This window comes from Esox lucius, chromosome 10 (genome assembly GCF_011004845.1).
Source record: "Esox lucius isolate fEsoLuc1 chromosome 10, fEsoLuc1.pri, whole genome shotgun sequence".
Lineage (NCBI taxonomy): Eukaryota > Metazoa > Chordata > Actinopteri > Esociformes > Esocidae > Esox > Esox lucius.
Window position 1 is genome coordinate 24,638,561 of NC_047578.1, and position 22,896 is coordinate 24,661,456.

A 22,896-nucleotide genomic window follows, 5' to 3' on the forward strand; every position below is an offset into this window, starting at 1 on the left:
CAAAGTAATGCCAGAGTAACTGGTAAGACTTCACAGGTGACAATGACTAAACATTGTATACCTAATGAACATAATATAAGCCTGCTGTCAGTAGCTGAGTACTAAAATATTGTACTTTGTTTGGGAGGCAATACTACGCCACAACAAAATAGACTTGTTACAAACAAGCTTTTATTAAAGGTAAAAAAAAAAAAGAGAAAAAAATACAGCACAAAAAGTGTCCAGTCAAACTAATAGGGTTACAGAAATGGAAGATTATGTTGTCTTTCCTACTTAAATGGAGGCTGATCAGTGTGATGCTCTCAGCGAGGTTGCAGATCACAATTATGTACATAAAAAAAAAAACAAGCACAAACTACATTTCCCAGGAGGAGAGGTTGGGGATGCACTATGAAGTATGACTACGAATTCTGGGCTGAATTCTGAGTCCCAATTTGCCATCCTTCTTCTGAAGTGTGCACTTGCAAACATTCTGGTTTTCACAATGTTAGAAACTCACTTCAGCCAAAACTATCAATTCCTATGGGTTTAAACATGATGGGGACAGTTCAAGTGCACGCTTTAGGAAAAGAGTCAAGAATTGGGATGTAGCCTTTGGGGAGGATCCTTGACCATCACAGTTTAACAGACTTTACTCTCTCTGTTCCATCTTGACTTTAGGAGGCTTCAGGAACGACCTGGGTTTCTTCTCTTTTTTAGCCTTGCCTTTGCCTGCTTGGAAACTCCTCCAACTATCCACTCGTCCGTCCCTTGTTTCCTGAAGAAAGAACAGTAAAACATTTATTGTACCAAATGAACAGCAATATTGAACCTATTTCTGTAAAAACAAGTATCTGCAGTTATTGTCTACTTGTGGCAATCTTAAGTTTATTAACTAAACCTACATCTCTTGGTCACTATATCTACTTGAATAGAGTATATACACCGATTAGCCATAACATGACCACCTGCCTAATATTGTGTAGGTCCCGCTTTGGTGCCAAAACAGCCCTGACCCGTCGAGGCATGGACTCCACTAGACCTCTGAAGGTGTGCTGTGGTATCTGGCACCAAGATGCTAGCAGCAGATCCTTTAAGTCCTGTAAGTTGCCAGCACATCCCACAGATGCGTGATTGGATTGAGATCTGGGGAATTTGGAGGCCAAGTCAACACCTTGAACTCGTTGTGCTCCTCAAACCATTCCTGAACCATTTTTGCTTTGTGGTAGAGAGCATTATCCTGCTGACAAGAGGCCAATGCCACCAGACTATACTGTTGCCATGAAAGGGTGCACAAGGTCTGCAACAATGCTCAGATAGGTGGTACGTGTCAAAGTAACATCCACATGAATGGCAGGATCCAAGGTTTCCCAGCAGAACATTGCCCAAAGCATCACACTTCCTCCGCTGGCTTGCCTTCTTCCCATAGTGCATCTTGGTGCCATGTATTCTCTAGGTAAGTTACACACACGCACCCCAGCCATCCACGTGATGTATAAGGAAACGTTATTCATCAGACCAGGCCACCTTCATCCATTGCTCCATGGTCCAGTTCTGATGCTCACGTGCCCATGTAAGCGCTTTCGTCAGTGGACAGGGGTCAGCATGGGCACCCTGACTGCTCTGCGGCTACACAGCCCCATACACAACAAACTGTGATGCACTGTGTGTTCTGACACTTTTCTATCAGTACCAGCATTAACTTTTTCAGCAATTTGAGCTACAGCAGCTGAGTCTGTTGGAGCCTTCACTCCCCATGTGCATCAGAGGCTTGGCCGCCCATGACCCTGTCATTGGTTCACCGCTTTTCCATCCTGGGAACACCCCACATGGGCTGCAGTTTGGGAAATGCTCTGACCCAGTCATCTAGCCATCACAATTTGGCCCTTGTCAAAGTCGCTCAGATCCATACAACAAAAGTTCCTGCTTCTAACACATCAACTTTGAGAACGTATGTTCACTTGCTGCCTAATATATCCCACCCACTGACAGGTGCCAAGTTAACGAGATTATCAGTGTTATTCACTTCACCTGTCAGTGGTCATAATGTTATGGCTGATCGATGTATATACACATGAATAGCCTAACAACTAGAACCCTTGGAAAGTTGTCTTTTCAAAAAGTAATTTCCAAGCAATATGACTGGTTGTCCCACCAAATTCAGGCCAAGAGCTGAACATTCTCATGTCAACATCAAGGCATTGAAATGCACAACAACTCTCAGAAACAGACTGCACAAACTTGACCTACATGGGAGGTCAAGAAGGAATTTTTTGCGCAAAAAAAAAAACTGTATCAAGACATGACTGATGTTTGCCAGACAACACCTAGGTAAAAACCAACCCTACTGGAACAATGTGCTCTAGCAAAAAAATTCAGGGTTGATCAAGAGCAAAATGGCCACTAACAGAGTTTGAGTTTTTCTGCAGAGATGGGAGAACCTGCCAGAAGGACACACAATTGTCTTCCCCTGCGACCCTTCCCAGAATAGTGCTACATGGTTTGTTAGCTGCGAGCTATAGAGCTTGATAAAGTGGACACTTGCCTGCTAGTTAAGGTAGCACTGTTTAACTCTGGTGCACTTGCGAATAATTTTAAAGGACTCTCTCTGATTATGATTAATGTAACATTAACTATTGGGGTCATTCCTAAGATTTCTAAATCTACACGTGACACCACTACATTAGGGCAGGGACACTAGTATTCTCTCTAAACTGTCTTGCTAAAACTGTCTTGCTGGAGTCAGTAGTAAATATACAGCTGCATAGCTTTTTAACTGAAAATAGTGTATTAAACAAACTTCTATCTGGTTTAAAACAGACAGTTCTGGGTCCTTCACTGTTTACCATTTATATAAATTATATTTATGACTGAAAAACTCATTGTACATAGCAGAGCCATTACTTGCACATTCATTTTAGCATTTGCAGTTTGATTTCCAACTTCCAAAAATGAGTTTGATTCCCTAAGAGATCTTTAGTTAGTTCCGAATGCAAATAAAACAAGGAATATGGTTCTCTACATCTAAAACGGGTTTGGATCATTTTAAAGTGACAGCCTGGACAATTCAGTCTTAGAATGTCTTCCTTCATACAAACACCTTGGAATTTGGCTGGATGATAAACTCTCTTTTAAACCCCACATTAATGAGCTGGTTAAAAAATTGGAGATAAGAATTAGTTTATTTTATAGAAATAAAGCAGTCTTCACTTCTTTGCATACTCTGGGTTGTCCTTTAGGCACCATGACAACAGTATCTTTCTGACTCAGAATAATTTGACTTCATAAGACAACTATACAGCACAGCAACCAAGCTACGGTAAAGCTGCGCCAGCATAACCACAACAGTCAGCAATTATTTTACAGCTGGAGTCCTAAAGACTCTGACCATATCCACTATATGTACGCCAAGCACATTCTATAAAACAGATCGACCAGGCCTGTGAAAAGTGACTAAATTAAAAGCCATGCCTGTGAAAAATGACAAAAGCATTACATTCTATTCATTGGATGTAACAAAAATGAAAAAATTTCCCAATCATTAAAATCCACTACACATTTGTGTTGAATATTACAACTGGAAATTTTACTTTCCAAAATCACACAGCTTTATTTTCATATGCAGCTAACAGCATGAGAGGTGAAGATGCTCATGTGAAACTAATATCTTGAAGGTTTTACATTGAAAATCCAGATGTTAACATATTTGCCATCATCATTATTGATAATACAAAAACAGTTATTACTGACACAGTTCAATGGCAGATAATTTTGTCCAGATCTGTAAAGGCAAAGTCGTAGCCAATACTAGCTGGCTAAGTTGCCTTTCTTTAGGCGTAGATTACCTGATGGTTTGCCACTTCCCCCCATCATACAGTACCTCAAAGTTTTTCTGCCATTCCCTCTCTCGCTTTGCTTTCTCTGCAGTCTCAATCTCTTCTTCTCTTGCCCTTTTTCTGTGGAGAAAAATAAATAAAATTACTGATTGATAACATCTCCATGTTGTCTTTTACAACTCAGAGACAACATCTGATATTTCTCCAAACATTGCCCCTCCAAATACAAGATTAGTTACAAAGAATACCCACCTTGTGTGTGGTATCATCAAGTCTTCTGTGCTGATATGTTCTATGTTTTACTAACAATATACCTCCAAATGCATCATGTACAATAATCAGTTGAGGGTTTACTGAAATGGCACCATTACCGTTCATGCATATCCTTGGCTTCCCTCTCCTTCCTTTTTAATTCAAGCTCTGCAAAAAGCTTCATTGTCTGCTTGTACACCGCCTGTCTGAACTGAGGGTCAGATTAAAAGATAAGCAGTTACCTTAGTAAAATAAGAAGTTCACTATTTACATTTGTGATCCTTTTGAAGATTGACTAAGCATGATGATACAACCAACATCAGACATTTAAATTAGCTTGATGCAAGACTTAACTATCTTACAGAAAACTTGTGCAAGGGAATGTTTATTGCTTTCTACAACATGGTACCTGTTATCAGTACAGCCTGAAAATATATAAAGAGGAATGCACTCACTACTGTTAATTACTCTAGATGAAAGTGTCTCCTAAATGACCTGAATGTACAGCAGAAATGTTTAGCCTCAGTGTTCTTAGTTCTGGAAATGTACTATGTATGTATGCATGGAACATTATTATTACTACATCCTTGATAATACTTTGTTATTATGCTTTCGTTATCTTGCTGAGTCTATTTTCAGTTACATGTAAATACCATTTCTGGGTCATCCTCCTCCACGAATTGAGGCTTGCCATCTTTCTTCAACTGTTTCTTCTTTTCTTTCATCTGTTGCCATAAAAGATGCCAATGCGTTTAAACAGTTTTAACAGTTAGCCTTCACCCTAAATGGTACCATATTCCCTTCAGAGTGCACTAATTGTGACTGGTACCATATGGGCCATAGACTGAAGTGTGAGAAGTGTGAACAGGAATGGACAGGCAGTTAGTAACTCACATTATGCTCAACATATTCCCTTCCTGCTTGGATCACATCAATGGCTCTCTTCTTTTGTTCCGGATCCAACAGGTTTTTGTAGGCTTTGTCCACAGCTAAAGATATAGTAAAAGGTAGGGTTTGTAAGGAACTGTTTGAATATTTTAAGCTAATTGAAGGAGACACAACGGTGCCTGTAATTGCATTTCTACCTTCAAAGGCTCGCTGTGCTCGGTCTGGATCATCCTGGTTCTTGTCTGGATGGACCAAAATGGACAGCTAAGGTGGAAGGAGATTTTTTTTTGCTTCATTCAAGAAAATAAATAACAAAAGGATGATACATCCAAAACCACTGTGTAAGATCCCTACCGCTCTGAACCTCTTCTTCAGCTCATCATCAGTTGCCTCTGGATCGATTTGTAACACCTGAAGTACAAATGAGGCACTTTACTGGTACAATAAGCTTAAGCAAAACAAACAAGGATGTCTGTAAAATACCTATTCACTTGAATAATTATGACCTTGCCAAAGCCATAACAGTGCAAGATAACACGGTTACAAAGAGTACTCAAAAGAAACTGTATAAAATGAGGGGGGAAAAGGAGAGGTCAGAACAATAAATTTAGGTTGGATATAGACAATCAGTAATGTGTACAAATTTTTTATTTCTGAAGTAAAGAGGACATTTGCCTAGGAAGGACTTGTAAATAAGCTAGTACCAGTGAGGTTGGTGTCACGTTTGCAGCAACGGCCTGTTAAATAGAGTGTAACAATGACTAGTATTGAATTGGGCACTGTGACATAGTGAATGGCAAACTACATCCAAATTCTTAAGATTAATATTTTTGACATGCCTGTTAATTGCGTAGCCATTATTGAGGACTAATAGGTTAGCCATTTTTACAAGAGTATGTGCTGCAGCATGGGTGAAGGAAGCAAAGTTGCAGAATAGTAAACCAATTCTGGATTTGGTTTTAGACTGGAGATGGTAGATATGGGTCTGGAAAGAGTGTGAACGGTCTAAACAAATGCCATGGTACTTGTTGGCATCAACATATTGTAAATAAGATCAATTTAAAGTGAGAATGTTTGCTGGGGATGCAAGTAGAGGTCATTTCTGACATTCACATTTTGTAACAATGCAATTTCAGAGTAGTTGGAGATTAAATACAGTGGATATAAAAAGTCTACACACCCCTGTGAAAATGCCAGGTTTTTGTGACGTAAAAAGAATGAGACAAAGATAAAAAATGTCTGAACTTTTTCCACTTTTAATGTGAACTATAATGTGAACAATTCAATTGAAAAACTAACAAAAATCTTCAAGGGGGAAAAATAAAAATAAAAACCTTACAATAACCTAGTTGCATAAGTGTGCACACCCTCATATTACTGGGGATGTGGCTGTGTTCAGAATTAACCAATCACATTCAAACTCATGTTAAATAGAAGTCACTACACACCTGCCATCATTTAAAGTGGCTCATTAATCACAAATAAAGTTCAGCTGTTCGAGTAGGATCTTTCCAGACATTTTCTTAGTTGCAACAAAGAGCAAAAGTCATGATCCACAGAGAGCTTCCAAAGCATCAGAGGGATCTCATTGTTGAAAGATATCCGTCAAGAGAAGGGTACAAAATAATTTCCAAAGCATTAGATATACCATGGAACACAGTGAAGACTCATCATCAAGTGGAGAAAATATGGCACAACAGAGACATTACCAAGAACTGGACGTCGCTCCAAAATTGATGAAAAGACGAGGAGAAAACTGGTCAGGGAGGCTTCCAAGAGGCCTGCAGCAACATTAAAGGAACTGCAGGAATCTTCTGGCTGTCCTACGTGACAACAATCTCCCGTATTCTTCATATGAATGGGCTATGGGGTAAGGTGGCAAGACGGAAGACTTTTCTTACAAAAAAAAACATCCAAGCCCGGCTGAAGTTTGCAAAAACAAACATCAAGTCCCCCAAAAGCATGTGGGAAAATGTGTTATGGTCTGATGAAACCAAGGGTGAACTTTTTGGCCATAATTCCAAAAGGTATTTTTGGCTGAAAAACAACAGTGCACATCATCCTAAGAACACCATACCCACAGTGAAGCATGGTGTTGGCAGCATCATGCTTTGGGGCTGTTTTTCTTCAGCTGGAACCGGGGCCTTGGTCAGGGTGGAGGGAATTATGAACACTTCCAAATACCAGGCAATTTTGGCACAAAACCTTCATGGACCCGTTAGAAAGCTGAAGATGAAGTTCACCTTTCAGCATGACAATGACCCAAAGCACACATCCAAATCCACAAAAGCATGGCTTCACCAGAAGAATATTAACATTTTGGAATGGCCAAGCCAGAGCCCAGACCTGAATCCAATTGAACATCTGTGGGATGATCTGAATAAGGCTGTGCACAGGAGATGTCCTCGCAATCTGACAGATTTGGAGCGCTTTTGCAAAGAAGAGTGGGCAAATATTGCCATGTAAAGATGTGCCATGCTAATAGACTCCTATCCAAAAAGACTGAGTGCTGTTATAAAATCAAAAAGGTGCTTCATCTAAGTAATAGTTTAAGGGTGTGCACAATTATACAACCAGGTTATTGTGAGTTTTCAAATTTTTTTATTTTCCCCCTCAAAATGTCAGTTTGTTTTTCAATTGAATTGTTCACATTATAGGTCACATGAATGGTGGAAAAAGTTCTAACATTATTTATCTTTGTCTCATTCTTTTACATCACAAGAACCTGGCATCTTAACAGGGGTGTCTAGACTTTATATCCACTGTAAGGTGAGTTTTATGCTGTTGATGGGTGGTCACCCAAGAGTTCAACAAGGGACCAGATGTATAAAACACTTATCTGCATAAAGGTGGATAAGGCAATCACCGGTGTCAAGTAAAACTTTCAGGATGAACAATCTGAACAAGGTCAGCCCAAGCATCAAACCCTAAGGAACACCACTTGTCACAGCTAGAGATTTAGACAGATTTTACACACTGTGCGGTCTGAGAAGTCATTTCCAAAACAGGCTAAGCAGGTCTCCAAGAACCCAAGGGTGTTGAGTGTATTAATTAGAATTTGATGGTTTACGAAGTAAAAGGTTTTGGCTAGGTCAATAAAAAAGGCTGCAAAGTACTGCTTCTTGACCAGCTCTAAAGCCTGATTGCTCTGCATAAAAAATATGATGGCATAGCATGTTATCCCTTTGTTTATCCATTTACAACATAGAAACCTTCCCATAAGCAATTTGGGAAGTGTAATGTGTCACTACCTTCAAAAAATGGGGAATGACAACCACAGCTTTTGAATCTCTGGGGATTAGAGACAATTTAAGTGATAGGTTAAAAAGGCAACCAATAGAGGTTGCAATCGTTACAGACATCTTCAAAAACAACTGGTCCAGATCACTGAGCACTGCTCATTTATACAGGTCCATATTTTAGAAATCCTTGTGGATGTCAATCACATTAACTGGACAGAATGAAAAAACGAGGTTGTTCGGGAGGCACGGCATAGGAGCAGCAGTGTCACCAGGCGGATGTGATAATCCACTTACCTCAAAGGGGTTTAAATTAAAGTAGGATGCCCCAGGTCTTAGCAGTCTGTCTATCTGCTGCTTCGAAGTTAACACAGAGTCTCTTTTCTCAATCTGCTTCACCTAGTGGGACAGATCATGTCAGGTAGGGTGATTGTCACAGAGGTTCAGCCAGAGTTATATACGTAAGCTAATGGATCATTTACATAATATTATTCCTTTCACTTGCCGGCTAGCTAGCGTTATCGGTTGGTAATCAAGAGTACACTTGGGAAGGTGAGACACATGTAACAGCGCATGTTTACATCTATAAAAATTGCACAGTATAAAACAGAGGACGTCCACAACTACTTAAAACAAGAAATACCGGTATTAGCAAGTGCGTGTTTTACTTAACGATATGCGTGTTATTTTTAAAATAATGTTCTGGCACATCAACATACAGTTCTGAATGTTAGCATTAACTAGCACACACACACCACACCATTCCGATGTAACGTTAGCTACTGAGCTAGCTTGTTGGCTAGCTGATTATTTTGGGCCACACAAATGCAAATCCAATTAAATGAATTATCGTGATTCATCAAACATATTGTCTTAAGATAGATGTCGAAAAATACACCAAATATTCCCTGAATGTGTCCTACCTCTGAGTAGAAATTATTAAACAAATCGTCCGAACCACCCTGGGCAGAGGGCTCTCCTCCGGCAGCCGCCATCTTGGCTAAGGCTTCATGCATCTGACGTCACAATATCCCCAATCACATGACTGTAATGTCGTTCTAGGTTACATTTGGAAATTTATAAAAATATGGATGTTTAAGACATTTCACAAGTACATTCATAGTATAAAATATTTGCAGTCGACAGAAGTAGATATCAGGTTTTATAATGTTGTCCTAGCTTGTATATTATACATTTCACAAAAATCTCACGAAGCGACGCCTTAGAAAGAAACGGACAAACTTGAGTTTAAATGAAATTCCAAAGAAAATGTAAATGCGGCAAAAAATGTATTGTTGTTAAAAAGTATAAACCAATCCCAAATCATAAGTGATCATGGTAACCAAAAAAGTTAACGTAGCGTAGTTTCCGTTGGACAAATCTAAATAAGTGCATTTCAAGGAAGATTAATGGAAACTATCACCGCTCTCATCATTTCAACTGGAGCCCCAAAAGCCGCGTCCACTCGTCTCCCATTACGGAGTTTTCTGGTGCCACAGTGCAGTATCCTTGTGTCTTCACATCTGCCTATGATGAAATAAAAATACTATAGAAGGTGGTATCATCCATTAAAGATTTCACAATGTGAATAATGATCACGTACTAGGTGTCATAAACACCATAGTTGAAAGACAAATTTATGAAAAACTTTAACGTTGTTTCAACTCCTCTTATTGATTCTACAGTACATTAAGAGGGTAATCACTACCACAACAGAGCAAAGGCGGCATTAAATCACTCATCAACGACAGTATAGGGCATTACTCTGAGCCCCATGGACATACTGAGGCAACTTCACGATCCCGCAGACTTTTCTCATTTCTTACAATAAAATGTTTTGCACCTTGTTGGTGGTGTATGCCCGGGATTATAAACGCATGTTCGAATAGCGCTAGCCTACTCACAACAAAACAGGCAGGTACTCCAGAATAAAGTGACATTTTCAGGTATTGTAATATAGGAATTGCCAGAACGTCATAGGCATATACTCTTTGTTCTGGTAGAGAAAGCAATGTATGACCAATTCTTCCATAATAAATGTAATGTGGTGTTAGGTGGGAAACTGGTGCTATCCCAGAATCTTAAAAAAAAAAGTTACATTTGGCTGACATCTTGAGCTTGAGAAGGGACTGGAATAATTTGCTATAATGATAATAAAACCATTCAGGGGCCAGGCATACCATAAAGGTTTTGTCATCATATTAAGACCTAGCCTGGTAACCAAAGTGGTCGGCAACTAGGCAAGCCTTGCTTTTGTCTGTTGGTTGTCACAATTTAACACAATCACACGTTCCACTTAAATGTCTCAAACATATTTTTGACCTAACCAAGCATGATGGGATGTTAACGGTTTAAGAATTGTTCAGGCAACAACTGTGGGTCACCTGCTTTCAACAGATTTTCTCCAATTTCTTCAAGTTTACTTTATTATGGCAGTTAGCTTTCCCCACCTTTGACAGATCACACCAGTCATAAAATCCCCCAAAATAACAGTACATTTACTTGTATTTACAAATACAATTTACAAAATCGCATTATTTAAAAATAACATTGACCAACATATCCTCCCCAATTTGACATTGTAAAACACTCAGACTTCCTATTCATTGTGTCCTGCTGGTGACCAGGATGTCTTCGGGGTGTCTGGTGAGAAGACAGAGCCTTCAAAGCCATGCACCTGTCTTGGCCTCAATCTGGTGATAGATGACCTCATCTTTGCAATCAGCCTTTTCTTAAGGTCCAGTGTTTGATTTAGCTACTTATGCAGGGTGTCTTCCTCTGACCACTCCTGTGGACATCAAAACATGAGGAGAAAAAAACAACTAAATATACTGTTTATTAGAAAAATACAAATACTTTATATTGAAGGTGATACATCATGTTTTGTTTTACCATACATTTCTTCCTTTTTCTCTACACGAGGTAAACAGCAATAGCTGTAGTAGAGACCAGCAGCAAAGGTAATAAGCCCAGGGACAGCAGATCAACATAGTCGAGCTGCTCTGGAGTCTTTTCATTAGCCTCGGTAAGACAATCTGCCAAAAGTTCATCAGGTGTCAAGTCGATGCCCACTGACACCCAGGCTGGGAGTTTGGAGAAAGTAACATAGGTTTCCTTAGGGGTAGAGGTGGAAAAGGGCCACATAGAAAAATCAACATAAAGGTTTGGCAAAACCTCAATGGAATCTTTAGAGAACGTTTTAATTACATTTTTAATTACTTTAAAATACATAGTGTTCTTATTTTACATTCAGTAGATGGTTAATATAGAACAGAAAAGCAACAAATATGAACCCTTACCCATACGTCCACTCCATGTATACAAGTCCAACCTATCTGGTACACAGGTTAAGCAAGGGGAGGTCTAGCTTCAGGGAAGCTTCCCTAGTCTGGTGACAGAAGCAAAAATAAAAATAAAACTACTCTCATTAAATAGCATGTTTCCTTTGACATATGTTCAACTAGACATTGATACAAAGCCAAATTGTGAGCAACATGAATAAAATTTGCTGGCCCAGCTGTGAAAGTAATACAGACACTGCCCTCTTCTGGACCTTAAAGGTAAATACTAATTTCTAGGCACCTCCTTTGTTCTCTCGCTTGCCCAGCTATCTCAACTATGTAACTATCCTCCAAAGATAATTGTATGAGCGTAGTAATCGATAACTTTAGTAGAAAAAGCTACCAGAGCTTATGAATGCCCATTAAAATAGTGTCAGAAAGAATAAAATTCAAGTCCTTCATGCTTGAATGAAACCACATTCCTTATGTAGTTCAGTGATTTTGACTAGCTCCCAATTAATGGTCAAGCGACAGGTGTTGGTACGGTCTGAGGATTTAGGCCTGTCTACAAAAAGCCTTTGCATCGGTCTGCCTTTGACCATTTCATTCTGTTGGATTAAAAAGTCCAATCTTCTTCAAAGTAATGAGGCAAAGTGGCTTTAAAACCAGTGTGACACCTTGGTCAACCACATTAACTTCAAACCTATGTAATCGTTTTCCATATAGAGTTCTAACATGAAACACAATTATTTGGAGGCTTCATTACCCTAGTTTAAAGATGCAAGGCTTGATGTTTTGTCACCCGCAAAATAACTGATTGATATGTAGGGTTACATCATTCAAAGTAGAAAAGTGTGTTAGTAACATGGATGACTGTGGCTGAAAAAAAATAAGAATACAAAAATAATTAAACGATCCCCTTCATTTTAGCAGCTGCTGTAGGTGAGGAGACAGTACTCTGTAAACCAGCTCACCCGGGCCTTTTGTAAGGAACACAGCTCAGGGTGAGATCGTTCCTCACTCAAGCGATGCCGCTCTCGCTTCACCACCTGGGTAAGTTGGAATAAAAGGACAAAAACATAAACACATAATATCAAGGCACCAAAAGTATATGCTCTTAGCATTTCTCTATGTAAAGGCAGCAGAGCTTGAAGGATCATCGCTACAGCAGCAAAAGACAAACATTTACTGATCATTTGCAAAGAATTTTAACCCTTTGGAGGTTCTCTGTCTGTAATTACAAATCAATGAGTAACTGGTGTTTGAGTGGATGTCAGTTGCAACTGATCCAGTGCCTTTCAGGGAAGGGGGAATGTATTTTGTTGTTCTGGTCTTCCTGTGGAATCCAATGTGAAAGACTGGAGGTAGAAAAATCTGCATTGCCATACATACATGCTATTTTTTCTCTAAAATTTGTGAATATATATATATATATATATATTTTTTTTTACCAGATCATCATGAGGGTGCATATCCTGGAAAATAAAGGGTTAAAATCCTTTTTTATTCAGTCATTCACACATCATTTGCGCTCTTCGTCAGACAGTCTTTTGGTATTTGACAATTTCATTTGGTTTCTTTGAGCAAAAAGCCGACAATCTTGTTCCAAATGTGAAATTTGAGGTAGGTTTAGGAATAGACTCAAATACTGAATGACACCATTGAATTTGAAGGTATCTGACAATTGAATGATGCTCAACTGAGTTTATTGAAATAGAACAAACGTAAAAGTTATAAATACAAACATCAGAGAACAAACTGCTATGGCTTTTAAGGTAAGCCAAACCAAATTCTAACGGGCAAGTTCAAAGAAAACATAGGAAGTTATAATAATATCAGTTTTAAAAAACACAATTGAACTACCTCTAGAAATGCTAGACATACACTTAACGTTACAAAACTTTTTCCTCCTTCCTGTGGATTCTTATCTTCATCACGGCAAAAAATGGATATGAAGCTCTAGCCATAAGCAATTATTTACAAGCAAGTCCCTATGCCACCATTGGAAACCAGAAATAAGAGGAATGCAGATAGGGGGGGGGGGGTGGGGGGGGTGGGGGAGGGTCTTGGACACAAACTTTCCTGCAAGGCAATATCATGATTTTAATGTCCTTTCAGACTTTTGTAAATGAATGTCCACGTTTAAAATGTTCACTGTTGGCTTTAAAAGAAACAAACAAAATGTTGGATGGTAAAAGTGATTTGCGTGTTTTAAAGACATACGTCCCATATAACCGTAAGAGTACGAAATGATTCAGCAAAACGGTTACATTCACATCTTCAGGCCAAAATGCAATTCCAGCCAATCAAGTTGAGCCAATTCTGGGAGTCTGTCCATTTTTTTTTTCTCTGTCAGTGAAATATTGGTTTTCGTGAGGGATGAAGAATAAAAAGTCAATCAAAAAATTTGCGCCAATCTCCTCATGTTTTTTTTCTTTCTGTATTTTTATTTATTTTATCTTTTTACTTTGCCAAATACCTTTTTTGGGGATGCGTCTACTTCCACTGCTGCCCATAAGAATCCTGTGAAAACTCCAGGCTGTCATTACCGTAACCATAGTTACCGGAATAGTCGGCCCCTTGCTGCAGGGGCTGCTGGGCGATGGGCTGGGACCCCCAGTTCTGCTGGTTGGTCTGCCGGCGCTTGGAGTCGGGCTGGTTGAAGACGTCCGCCTTCCTCTTCCCCCCCACATTGCCCCCGCGGTTCCCCCTGGCTCCCCGGGTACCGCGGCCCCTCTGTGGCTGGAAGGGTCCTCCGCGGCCCCCTCCCCGACCGCCCCGGGGTCCTCCGATGGGCGGCCCCCTCTGGGTATAGCCCCCACGACCCCGTGCGGGCGGGGCCCCGCGGGCCCTGGGCGGGGGCGGACCCCCCCTGCTGGGCCGGCTTCCGCGGCTCCTTGTGCTGTAGGCGTCCTCGTAGCCGTAGTAGGGGTCTTCGTAGCCCCCGCGGTAGTCGTGATAGTCGTAGCCGTAGTAGTCATCGTAGTAGTCCTCGTAGCTGTAGTAGTCCGGGGGGTAGGCAGCATAGCCACCGCCCCCTCGGCCGCCACGGCTCCTGCCCCCGCGGCTGGGTGGGGGCATGCGCGGTGGTGGGTAGTAGTAATAGTCATCGTACCTGCCGGAAGAGCAATGGGTCAGCTCCGATGTAACGGTGTAATAAACGATGTAATTTAAGCATAAATGGCACTGCTGATGTGTATCTTATTTCTTTATTTTTTTAAGCCCTTAAAAAAAGACATCCCTCTCTGGCCTCACCCTGGGGTTCTGGTGGTTTGGCGCTGAGCCTGGCGCTCTTTCCTCTTCTTGTCTGGCGGCTTGGCCAGGACAATCTCAATCTCCTCTCCTCCCAGTTCCTTCCCGTTCATTTCTGCCATTGCCTGGAAAATGCAGCACCTTTTGTTCAGACTTCACACACACAAAGCAAAGATAGATTTAGTTTTTTGTTTTACTGAGGTGCCCTACCTTTACAGCGGCATCCCTGTCCTCAAAGTGGACAAAGGCGTAGTCTTTGAGCTTCTTCACTCGCTCCAGCTTGCCAAACGCAGAGAAGGTCTTCTCCAGGAGCTCCTCTGTGACTGGGGTGGCTAGCTTCCTAACAAACAGGACCTTCACCTGATGACGGAAACACCAAAAGGTCAATTTGGTCCATAAAAGCAAGCAAGTGTGAAGGTTTAATAACATATTTACAAGTAGAATTGCTTGTCATTGGGTAAAAAACACAAACACCGGGGATAGGGACATTCGAATTCACCTTGGCCATGACGTCCGGGTCAGGCTCTGCAACCGGGTCCGCCCACTCCACCGTGACCGGGTTCCCCCACACCTTCACCTTGCCACTCATGAGGCGGCGGCGGGCCTGGGCTGCAGACTTGTGGTCCTCGTACTCCAGAAAACAGAAGCCGCGGTTCTTCTTCTTGTCATCCGGCTGATGATAGAGGATCACCTCCTGAAGCCCCTCTGGAGGAGAAACGAGACAGATCCAAGTCATGTAAATTATCTCTTCCCAACGACAACCAATTGAACAGGAATACAGGTAAGGCAAAAATGGAACATCTGCACTTTCACTGACCAGTGACTTTGCCGAAATCCTCCAATATGCTCTCTCTGGTCTTGTTCTTTGGGATTGATCCGACAAACAGACGGTTGTTTGCTACAGATATGCACACGCCAAGGTATTTCCCAGATCGGATTTCATAGTTGTCACACTAAATACAAGAGAAAATATGGTTAGAATCTGGTAGTAATGGGGTATCAAAATATATGGATAATCAACCCACTCTCTTCCCTTCGCGTACATATAACACGGGTTTACACTTCACAATTTCGTGCTATGCATACGCTAAAGTCCTTTTTTGCGTGCAGTGCAGACGCGATCTCCTCCCATTAAGAACTATGGTGAATAAATGCGATTTTAAAGTTTTACCTTTACCCTTTGACGTTCTTTCAAGGAAAAAGTTAATCTACGGCTTTTAGACGATTAGTCAATCTTTGGGAAATCAGTGCATCGATGATGGTGACGTCAAATAGGTTTCAGTAGGTGCGTGTCAATGAAACGATTTTATTGACCATTATTATTAATGCACGCAAAAAAGGATTTTGGCGTATGCATAGCACGACATTGTGTGAACCCGTGTTACATGTACGCAAAAGGAAGAGAGTGGGTTGGGATAATACAGGTACATTTTGCAGTAGCTGGCTGCACCCGCGTAAATGTATCTTTGTTTTTCAAAATTACATTGATCAACAGGACAACTGAACTAATCTTCCCATCCAAAATGATCACATGAATCACATCACAAATGAATCACATCCCATGGTTCTCTCTGGATCAAGCAGGACTATTAACAGACTGGACGGACTTACAAGTTTCACCGCCTCAGCTGCTGCATCCTTCCCACAGAAGGTGATGAAGGCATAGCCCCGGTTTTGGCCCGAGAGTGGGTCCATCATTAGCCTGAGGTCCCAGATTGGGCCCGCTTTCTCAAACAGTGGTACCAGCTCATCTTCATACAGGTCTCTTGGGATCTTTCCCACAAACACCTGAGGGCAGAAAAACAAGGGCCTAAATCAGTGAAGAGTGTTCCAGCTACTTCTTTGCCATACAACATTCTTGCAGAATTTATTTGCAAACTTATCGCCCATTTCTGTAAGGCAATGGCTTTGCTGCGACGACCGCAGCCTTTTCAACACAATGTAATATGAAAATGTAGCATTTCCGGATGCACATTCACCTCTGTTCCAATTCCGGGCTGCGGTCCTGTATACACCTCCTCAGGTGGGGGCCCCCCATATTTCCTCTGTCCAGTAGTTACGTCCAGGGTGTATCCTGTCCGCTCCAACAGAGTCTGTGGAACACGTAGACGTTAGCACAACCACTACAGAAATACACGATACGAGCAGGCACACACACACAGAGGTTGTAAATACTCCGCTGAAATCAGCTTTCAAACAGCTGCATTTATACCTTGATTTTGGATTCGTCTGGCCCTTTGGTGGACTCTTGCACTTTGCTTCCCTGCTTTTCCCGCTGTCTATACGTCTTCATGACCCCACAAAGGAAAGCGCTTTTGTTCTGGAAAGTGGCACAGAAGACTTATGTATTTGGGATTATGAACTGTAGAAAATGTATTCAACCCCTCTATGTGAACTTCTTTCGCATGTTCGTATGCAGCACCCAAACTGACCTAGATTGATTTTTTCCCCCCTCCCTTGTAAACTCACCTGCACATGGGAGAGGTCACTTTCTTTGAACTGTGACAGTACAGAAAGCGCTCCCTCTTCATTGAACTCACGCAAAGCATCAATGGCTCTCTCATCCAGGTCAACATATGCCACCAACCCTGTAGGTACGATACAGATTTCCAGCCATTACAACCTGGCCTTTCTCTACTTTGAGGATAATCAAAGCATCCATTGTTTTTTGGAACATGGATCAGACGGACACATTGTGCGAAGGATGCCCCACCAGTTGAGAATATGTTGTCGAGACTCTCTGCCACTTTCTGCGGCAGTCCAGCATCGATGAGTGTCTGGTAGTTTTCTGTGCGCTCGCCTTCAGGGGTGACTTCCATAGGCTCTTCGTCTTCTTTCACCAGGGCAGAACTACCGTTCACCTCGGTGGCGGCCATTCTCCTGAGAGAAAGATGACAAGACAAAAACAGTTCCAGTCATAAGCGCAAGCTAAATCGTATATAATACATTTCATCTTTATTCCAAATAATCAATTTAACAACTGTCCACAAAATTACTTTTTGGTGCCTTTTAATATAGAAAATTAAAACAGGCCTGTTCAAGGAATTCAGCAAAAAGGTTGTAGCCAGATCAGCTATTCTTTCATTTGCGAAAGTATTTGAGGGTAAGCTGAATGTAACGATAACAGAAAATATATATACATATAGGAAACTATGCATGAGATTAAAAAAGTATGTATCTGGGGAAATTTAAAAGTATATCGTGGTAACTACTTAGCAAATGAACATCCAACAGTCAGTAAACAAGAACTGTTATTATCGAACTAGGTAACTAACATTCGTTACTACCAAAGAAGCACATTTTTTATCTTGGCTGGTGGTGATGTGTATTTCTCCCCTGATCACCGTCCCGCCCCCTTCTCCATAAAAGCTAAGGTTAGCTAGGTACATTGATTTAGCTAGTTACATACACGAATTCGACCGGATTTCCATTTAGAACATTTACACAGAAGAGATTAAATTAGTTAAGCGTGTACATACTTCATTTTAAATACATAGGTAGCTAAAACCTAGTATTCAGTTTCATGCGCGTAGGGTAGCAACTCGTTAGTAGCTAACTTAGCAAGGCTGGCTAGAGGCCTTGTTAGCTTGCGTGACTCCTTTCAGAATTTAAATAAACCACCCGCCAAAAGAGGAGAAAAGGTATAATTAGCAAACACTTACCTATATTTTCCAGGAAAATAACAGTATCTTAAAATACACTTTGTAACAATAAACCAGAAGATTTATTTATTATGGTAAATATGAATAATATTTTTGATTCTAAACCACGAGACAGTTTGAGACGGTCCGGTCGCTCACACAACGGCCCCACTCCAAGACTGAGTACGCCCCCACGTAACTACGTAGGCCCTCACATTTTCAACCAATTAAAATAGTTAATAAGCGATTGACATCATTTCATCCAATGAAAGTTCCCTATTTCCAGACAAAATGTATATGTACGTGTAGGTCCAAAATAGCAGTAAGCTGAAACTATTTTGAATATAATAATGCAAAATACTGTGGAATATTTACTGTAAACTACTTAACTTAATGTGTGAAAACAAAATGTGTTGTATTATTAGGCATGACAGCTTGAGAATGATAATTCGATTTTTTTTTTTAAATGCTTGAGGAAATTTTTTATCATTATAATATCCTGGTAGGATAGTTTGTGGTTTGATATAGGGTTGCGTGTTATAAATAGAAAAAAAACTAAAATGTTTAATTAAATGTACCCCATTTCAAGACAAATAATAAACAAAATTATTTTAAGTAATCACAAAATGTCTCCCAATTGGAAAACTTCAAGGGTTTTATTCATGGTTTGCAATTGACAATCTCTTACATTAACCTGCCAAAAAACTCCCTCGAAACTCCAACTTAGGCAATAAGTGATTACCGTGGGGCATAACGTTTGGCGCTACACTGATGTTTGGCATTGGTTGTTTGTAAGCAGCGAGACTGTCTGGAACCAAAGATAGAGCTCAGTCATCATGTTTCAGCTTCTTGATTTTGCCCTTGTGACGGTCAATCTCACGCTGCAAGCGCTCAATCTCTTTCTTGCTGTGTTCAATCTCCTCTTCGTGGTGCTTCCGTAGGGCAGCCAACTGCTCTTTCTCCTTTTGCCTGAGGAACAAGAGAAAATGTTGGTTAATTTCTCTATGGAGAAATGTGTGCACAAGTTCCTATTGTGTGAGCATTTGACCGCTAACCAAAAAGTTGCTGGATCAAATCCATTAGAATGCAAAGTGTACAATCTGCTGTTCTGTCCCAGAGCAAGGCATTTAACCTAAATTGCTCACCAGGATATTCCTGTAAATACAAATGTCTTCTAGTCTACTTATCTGGTTTAAAAATATACTGAATGCAAAAAAGTGACTCATGAGAGAAGAGAGACACGCAGTGAAAGGTTTTTCACTGAGTATTGCTACACTAGTAAACCTTTGAATACCAGCTGCATTTAAAGTATTACATGTTTGCATACTTTCCTCTAAAACAATATTGATTGGGCTATAGGTGTAACAAGAATACAGAATGTCTGGCCATCCAAGTATCTACTTACCTAAAATAATATTCCTCCTCTGCAGCCTCCCTCTTTCCAAAGGCACCACCAGCCTCCCTTACTGTACCTCCTCCACCCCCTCCCTTTCCAGCTCCTTTGCCCAGCTCACCCAACTAAAGAGGGAGAAAGAGAGAAACACCCAAATCATCATACAATGTAATATTGTCACAGATATGACCTGAATCCAGATGTACTGGATAGGGAAAAAAACCAGTCACCAACTGACCTAAGGTCACAAACCTTACTATAGAAACTGTACCTTATGGACAGAGCAATGGATTAAGCATAAAACCAGAACAGGAACCAGGCAAACCTAGTTCAGCCAGCCTGCAATTAGAAAGGATGAACGTTGTTGTCCCTGGCTGGTTTCGATACACATTTTTAGATGAGGCAGACTGTCTCTAACCATTAAACTATTTAAACAGCGGGAATGCAACTTTTACCCCAACCATTACATTTTTGCTGAAATAACATGGACGACAGAATGTTTATTAACAAAATGAAAGTGTACCCCTGGACAAAAATAGCTATACAGTACCTATAATGACTCCAATCACTCAATGGCTGGTTCATTTCTTTAGAAAATAAAATTATAAAAGGGGCATGTAATACAATTATTATTTTAAATATATGAGATTCATGGTATTACAGAGTTGATATATACTGGTGTGCGACGGCTGAAAAATACTGAGTGGATAAATATTTATGAGACACAAAAACTGGAACGTCTGAAGAAGAGAATCGAACCGGGGGTTAAAACAGTGAAGGCCATAGACAACCCCACAAGACCACATGGCTTGCTGGAAGATCATTTAAAATGGGGTAGATAACTAGTCAATCAGTCACGACACATTCTCTCTTCTTGGCTGGCTCCGCTTACGCAGTCGGTCAACAATAGAACTGACAACCTTTGTTAGATGTTTTTACTATGATAGTATTAAAAAAATCCTTCCGAATTTCAATTTCACAATTTTTAAGTACAGTAATTTACAAAGCAATGTTGTTTCTTAGGGTATTGAATAGAAAAGGTGGATGAAATGAGACTGAACTCATGCATTGTTTCAGCATGTATCCTGCCTCATTTGATAGTATGCAGAGTAGTAGAATGGAATTGTAGGCGCAAACATTGAAATCCACTTTAGATTTGAAGGTAGTGGTGCAATTGGATGTTTTACTTGTAGGCACCTCTCAGCGATGATGACCAATATTATCACAACTGGTTTCAGTTTAACCATGCTGGCTTCCACGGGCAATGTTGCAGTAACAGGTGAGTAGCACTGGAAGTAAGCGCTGTTCTAACACATGACGAATCGTTGAATCTATAGCCCAATTATTGGCTAAAACGTGCGTAGAGAAAACATGCGCATACATTTCAGGATCCACAGCGTCTGTTGACACTTCCCAAAGTCGTATCCGCAGTCACAGTTCAGATTTTCATGACTCATGTAAAAAAGATATATACTGCCACCTATTGAATTACCTACTAAAGGTAAAGATGAATACCTTGACATTGACAAAGAAAAATGACCAAACATGGGTTATTTAAAACGGGTTACTATGCGACAAAACTACGAGGATTCTTTAAAGGAAATTAAGTTCTCCAATAATTAAGGTACTTGCTATGGGAATTGCAAATGTAATTAGCATAAGTCTACAAAAATCAACAACACGTTCATCACAATACCTGGTCGGATGCCATCCTAAACTGGTTGGCATAGAAGCCCCTAAAGTTGGATCTCAATAGCAGCCTCGCCATTTCAATTTATTTACTACGCCAATGAACAGGCCTACTTCAGCAGGTCGGTTTAAAGTACTGTCTCCTTCCTAGTATTCTGCCCGCAGCACTAACGATGACTTCAAAATGGTATTGTAATGAGCAAACCTTCAAAATAAAAGCGCCAATGTAAATATATTGCATAGTGTATAATTCGATCTAAAGATGATCAAGAATAAAGATAAGACATTTTAAAGACGTTTTCTAATGAATGCAAATAATAGAATTATATAGGTTTAAAATAAAATAATTCAAACCACAGCATTAAAGCATATAATGTGCCAGTATACCTGAATTTGCCCTAAGCACATTGACTTATAAAAAAAAACGTTGTGCCGTAGAATGCATTTCAACGATGGCTTTTATTTAGAAAAAACAATCTGAGTTAGTGCTGCCAGCATAATATCCTGCTGCTAGGAGAACAGTAATTGGCTCCTTGCTAAATATGTTGCCTACTTCACGATGCGGAAGTGAAGGCGTTGCTGCTCAATGCATGAGCCATTGCTGCCATCTAGAGACATTATTAGGAAAATGTGAACAGTAATGCATTTTAAAGGGATACTTTGACCTAGTTTCATATTTGGGTGAAATTCTACCTAAGCTGAGTTGTACTTGATGCCTATGAAGTCATTTTTCAAATGAAGCCATTTTTCACCTCTGTCCCAACCTGGAATTAGCCTATTAGCATTGTCCAAAATCGTATATTGAAACTGAGTCCCGAACCACATTGGTTGTGTTAACGGTTTCTCATGAGGGTACATACATTTTGGTTCATAATCCTCCAGGCATGAGTTACCCCAAAAAACAAACAACATCATCTGTTTCAGATAACTAGCAAGGTTAAATGTCATAATCTCAACAATCCTAATTATTTATAAGGCTGTTTTTGCTGATGGTTGTGTTTGGAGGCGATCCGTTCAGCTGTACGTTATGTTTTGCTGGACTCAGTATAGTCGTCTAGCTTTGTATAGAACTAGTTGCATGGATTAATAAATCTTTACTAAGAATATTGGAAAATATTTGTTAATTGTTTGTGAGAAAATATGTTTGTGAGAAAATATTTCTTGCATGAAATCAAAGTGAACTTTTAGGGAACATTGCTATTTGGGTAAGGTACAGAAATGACAATAAATATTGATATGAACACGTTAGGGCGTGATATGGTATTCCAGGGAAGACTCCAGCGTAGTTACCAAGGGCGGGATGCCCCTGCTCAGTGTCTCCAACCGACCAGCCACCGTGGTGAAGGCGAGGTGAGATTTCACTGTCCCCCGGGTCATGAAAGGAGCCCCCCACGCCTCCTCCGCGTACTTGAGCAGTCAAGCTGGTGCGAGCACTCCTGTCCTTGG

The 22,896-nt window shown here is 40.5% G+C and overlaps 3 protein-coding genes across 6 annotated transcripts; all 3 read right to left on the reverse strand.

The window, feature by feature from the left end:
* Nucleotides 1-507: 507 nt before the first annotated feature.
* dnajc8 (DnaJ (Hsp40) homolog, subfamily C, member 8) lies at nt 508-9,196 on the reverse strand. The gene is given in 9 exon segments (NM_001304188.1): nt 508-757; nt 3,860-3,935; nt 4,187-4,278; nt 4,721-4,792; nt 4,962-5,056; nt 5,153-5,219; nt 5,310-5,366; nt 8,492-8,593; nt 9,118-9,196. Coding segments are annotated over 9 exon segments (759 nt in total). The 5' UTR covers nt 9,190-9,196; the 3' UTR covers nt 508-631.
* Nucleotides 9,197-10,602: 1,406 nt separating this feature from the next.
* LOC105030114 (heterogeneous nuclear ribonucleoprotein R) lies at nt 10,603-18,556 on the reverse strand. 4 transcript variants are annotated; one of them, XM_020050481.3, is made up of 15 exons: nt 18,390-18,556; nt 17,441-17,607; nt 17,197-17,315; nt 16,940-17,047; nt 16,707-16,820; nt 16,339-16,515; nt 15,545-15,680; nt 15,227-15,432; nt 14,938-15,087; nt 14,731-14,852; nt 14,040-14,590; nt 12,450-12,524; nt 11,494-11,582; nt 11,092-11,277; nt 10,603-10,982 (listed from the first exon to the last, which is right to left on the reverse strand). In XM_020050481.3, exons 2-12 carry the CDS (start codon nt 17,601-17,603, stop codon nt 12,493-12,495), a joined length of 1,878 nt encoding a protein of 625 aa, XP_019906040.1. In that variant the 5' UTR covers nt 17,604-17,607; nt 18,390-18,556; the 3' UTR covers nt 10,603-10,982; nt 11,092-11,277; nt 11,494-11,582; nt 12,450-12,492. The 4 variants fall into 4 exon arrangements, with proteins under 4 accessions (XP_019906040.1, XP_019906037.1, XP_019906039.1 ...); XM_020050478.3 differs by having other exon boundaries at nt 11,092-11,308; XM_020050480.3 differs by having other exon boundaries at nt 11,087-11,308.
* Nucleotides 18,557-18,981: 425 nt separating this feature from the next.
* On the reverse strand, nt 18,982-21,619 carry atp5if1a (ATP synthase inhibitory factor subunit 1a). The gene is given in 3 exon segments (NM_001304181.1): nt 18,982-19,337; nt 19,774-19,886; nt 21,458-21,619. Coding segments are annotated over 3 exon segments (327 nt in total). The 5' UTR covers nt 21,530-21,619; the 3' UTR covers nt 18,982-19,195.
* Nucleotides 21,620-22,896: the final 1,277 nt, after the last annotated feature.

Bases quoted from the DNA above. Each gene is read 5' to 3' on its own strand.
- LOC105030114 (XM_020050477.3), bottom strand. From the start codon at position 17,603: ATGGCCGCCACCGAGGTGAACGGTAGTTCTGCCCTGGTGAAAGAAGAC. The intron at 17,316-17,440 runs GTGGGGCATCCT...TCGTACCTACAG, and splicing joins CGACAACATATTCTCAACTG to GGTTGGTGGCATATGTTGAC. The intron at 14,591-14,730 runs GTGAGGCCAGAG...CTCTTCCGGCAG, and splicing joins CAAACCACCAGAACCCCAGG to GTACGATGACTATTACTACT.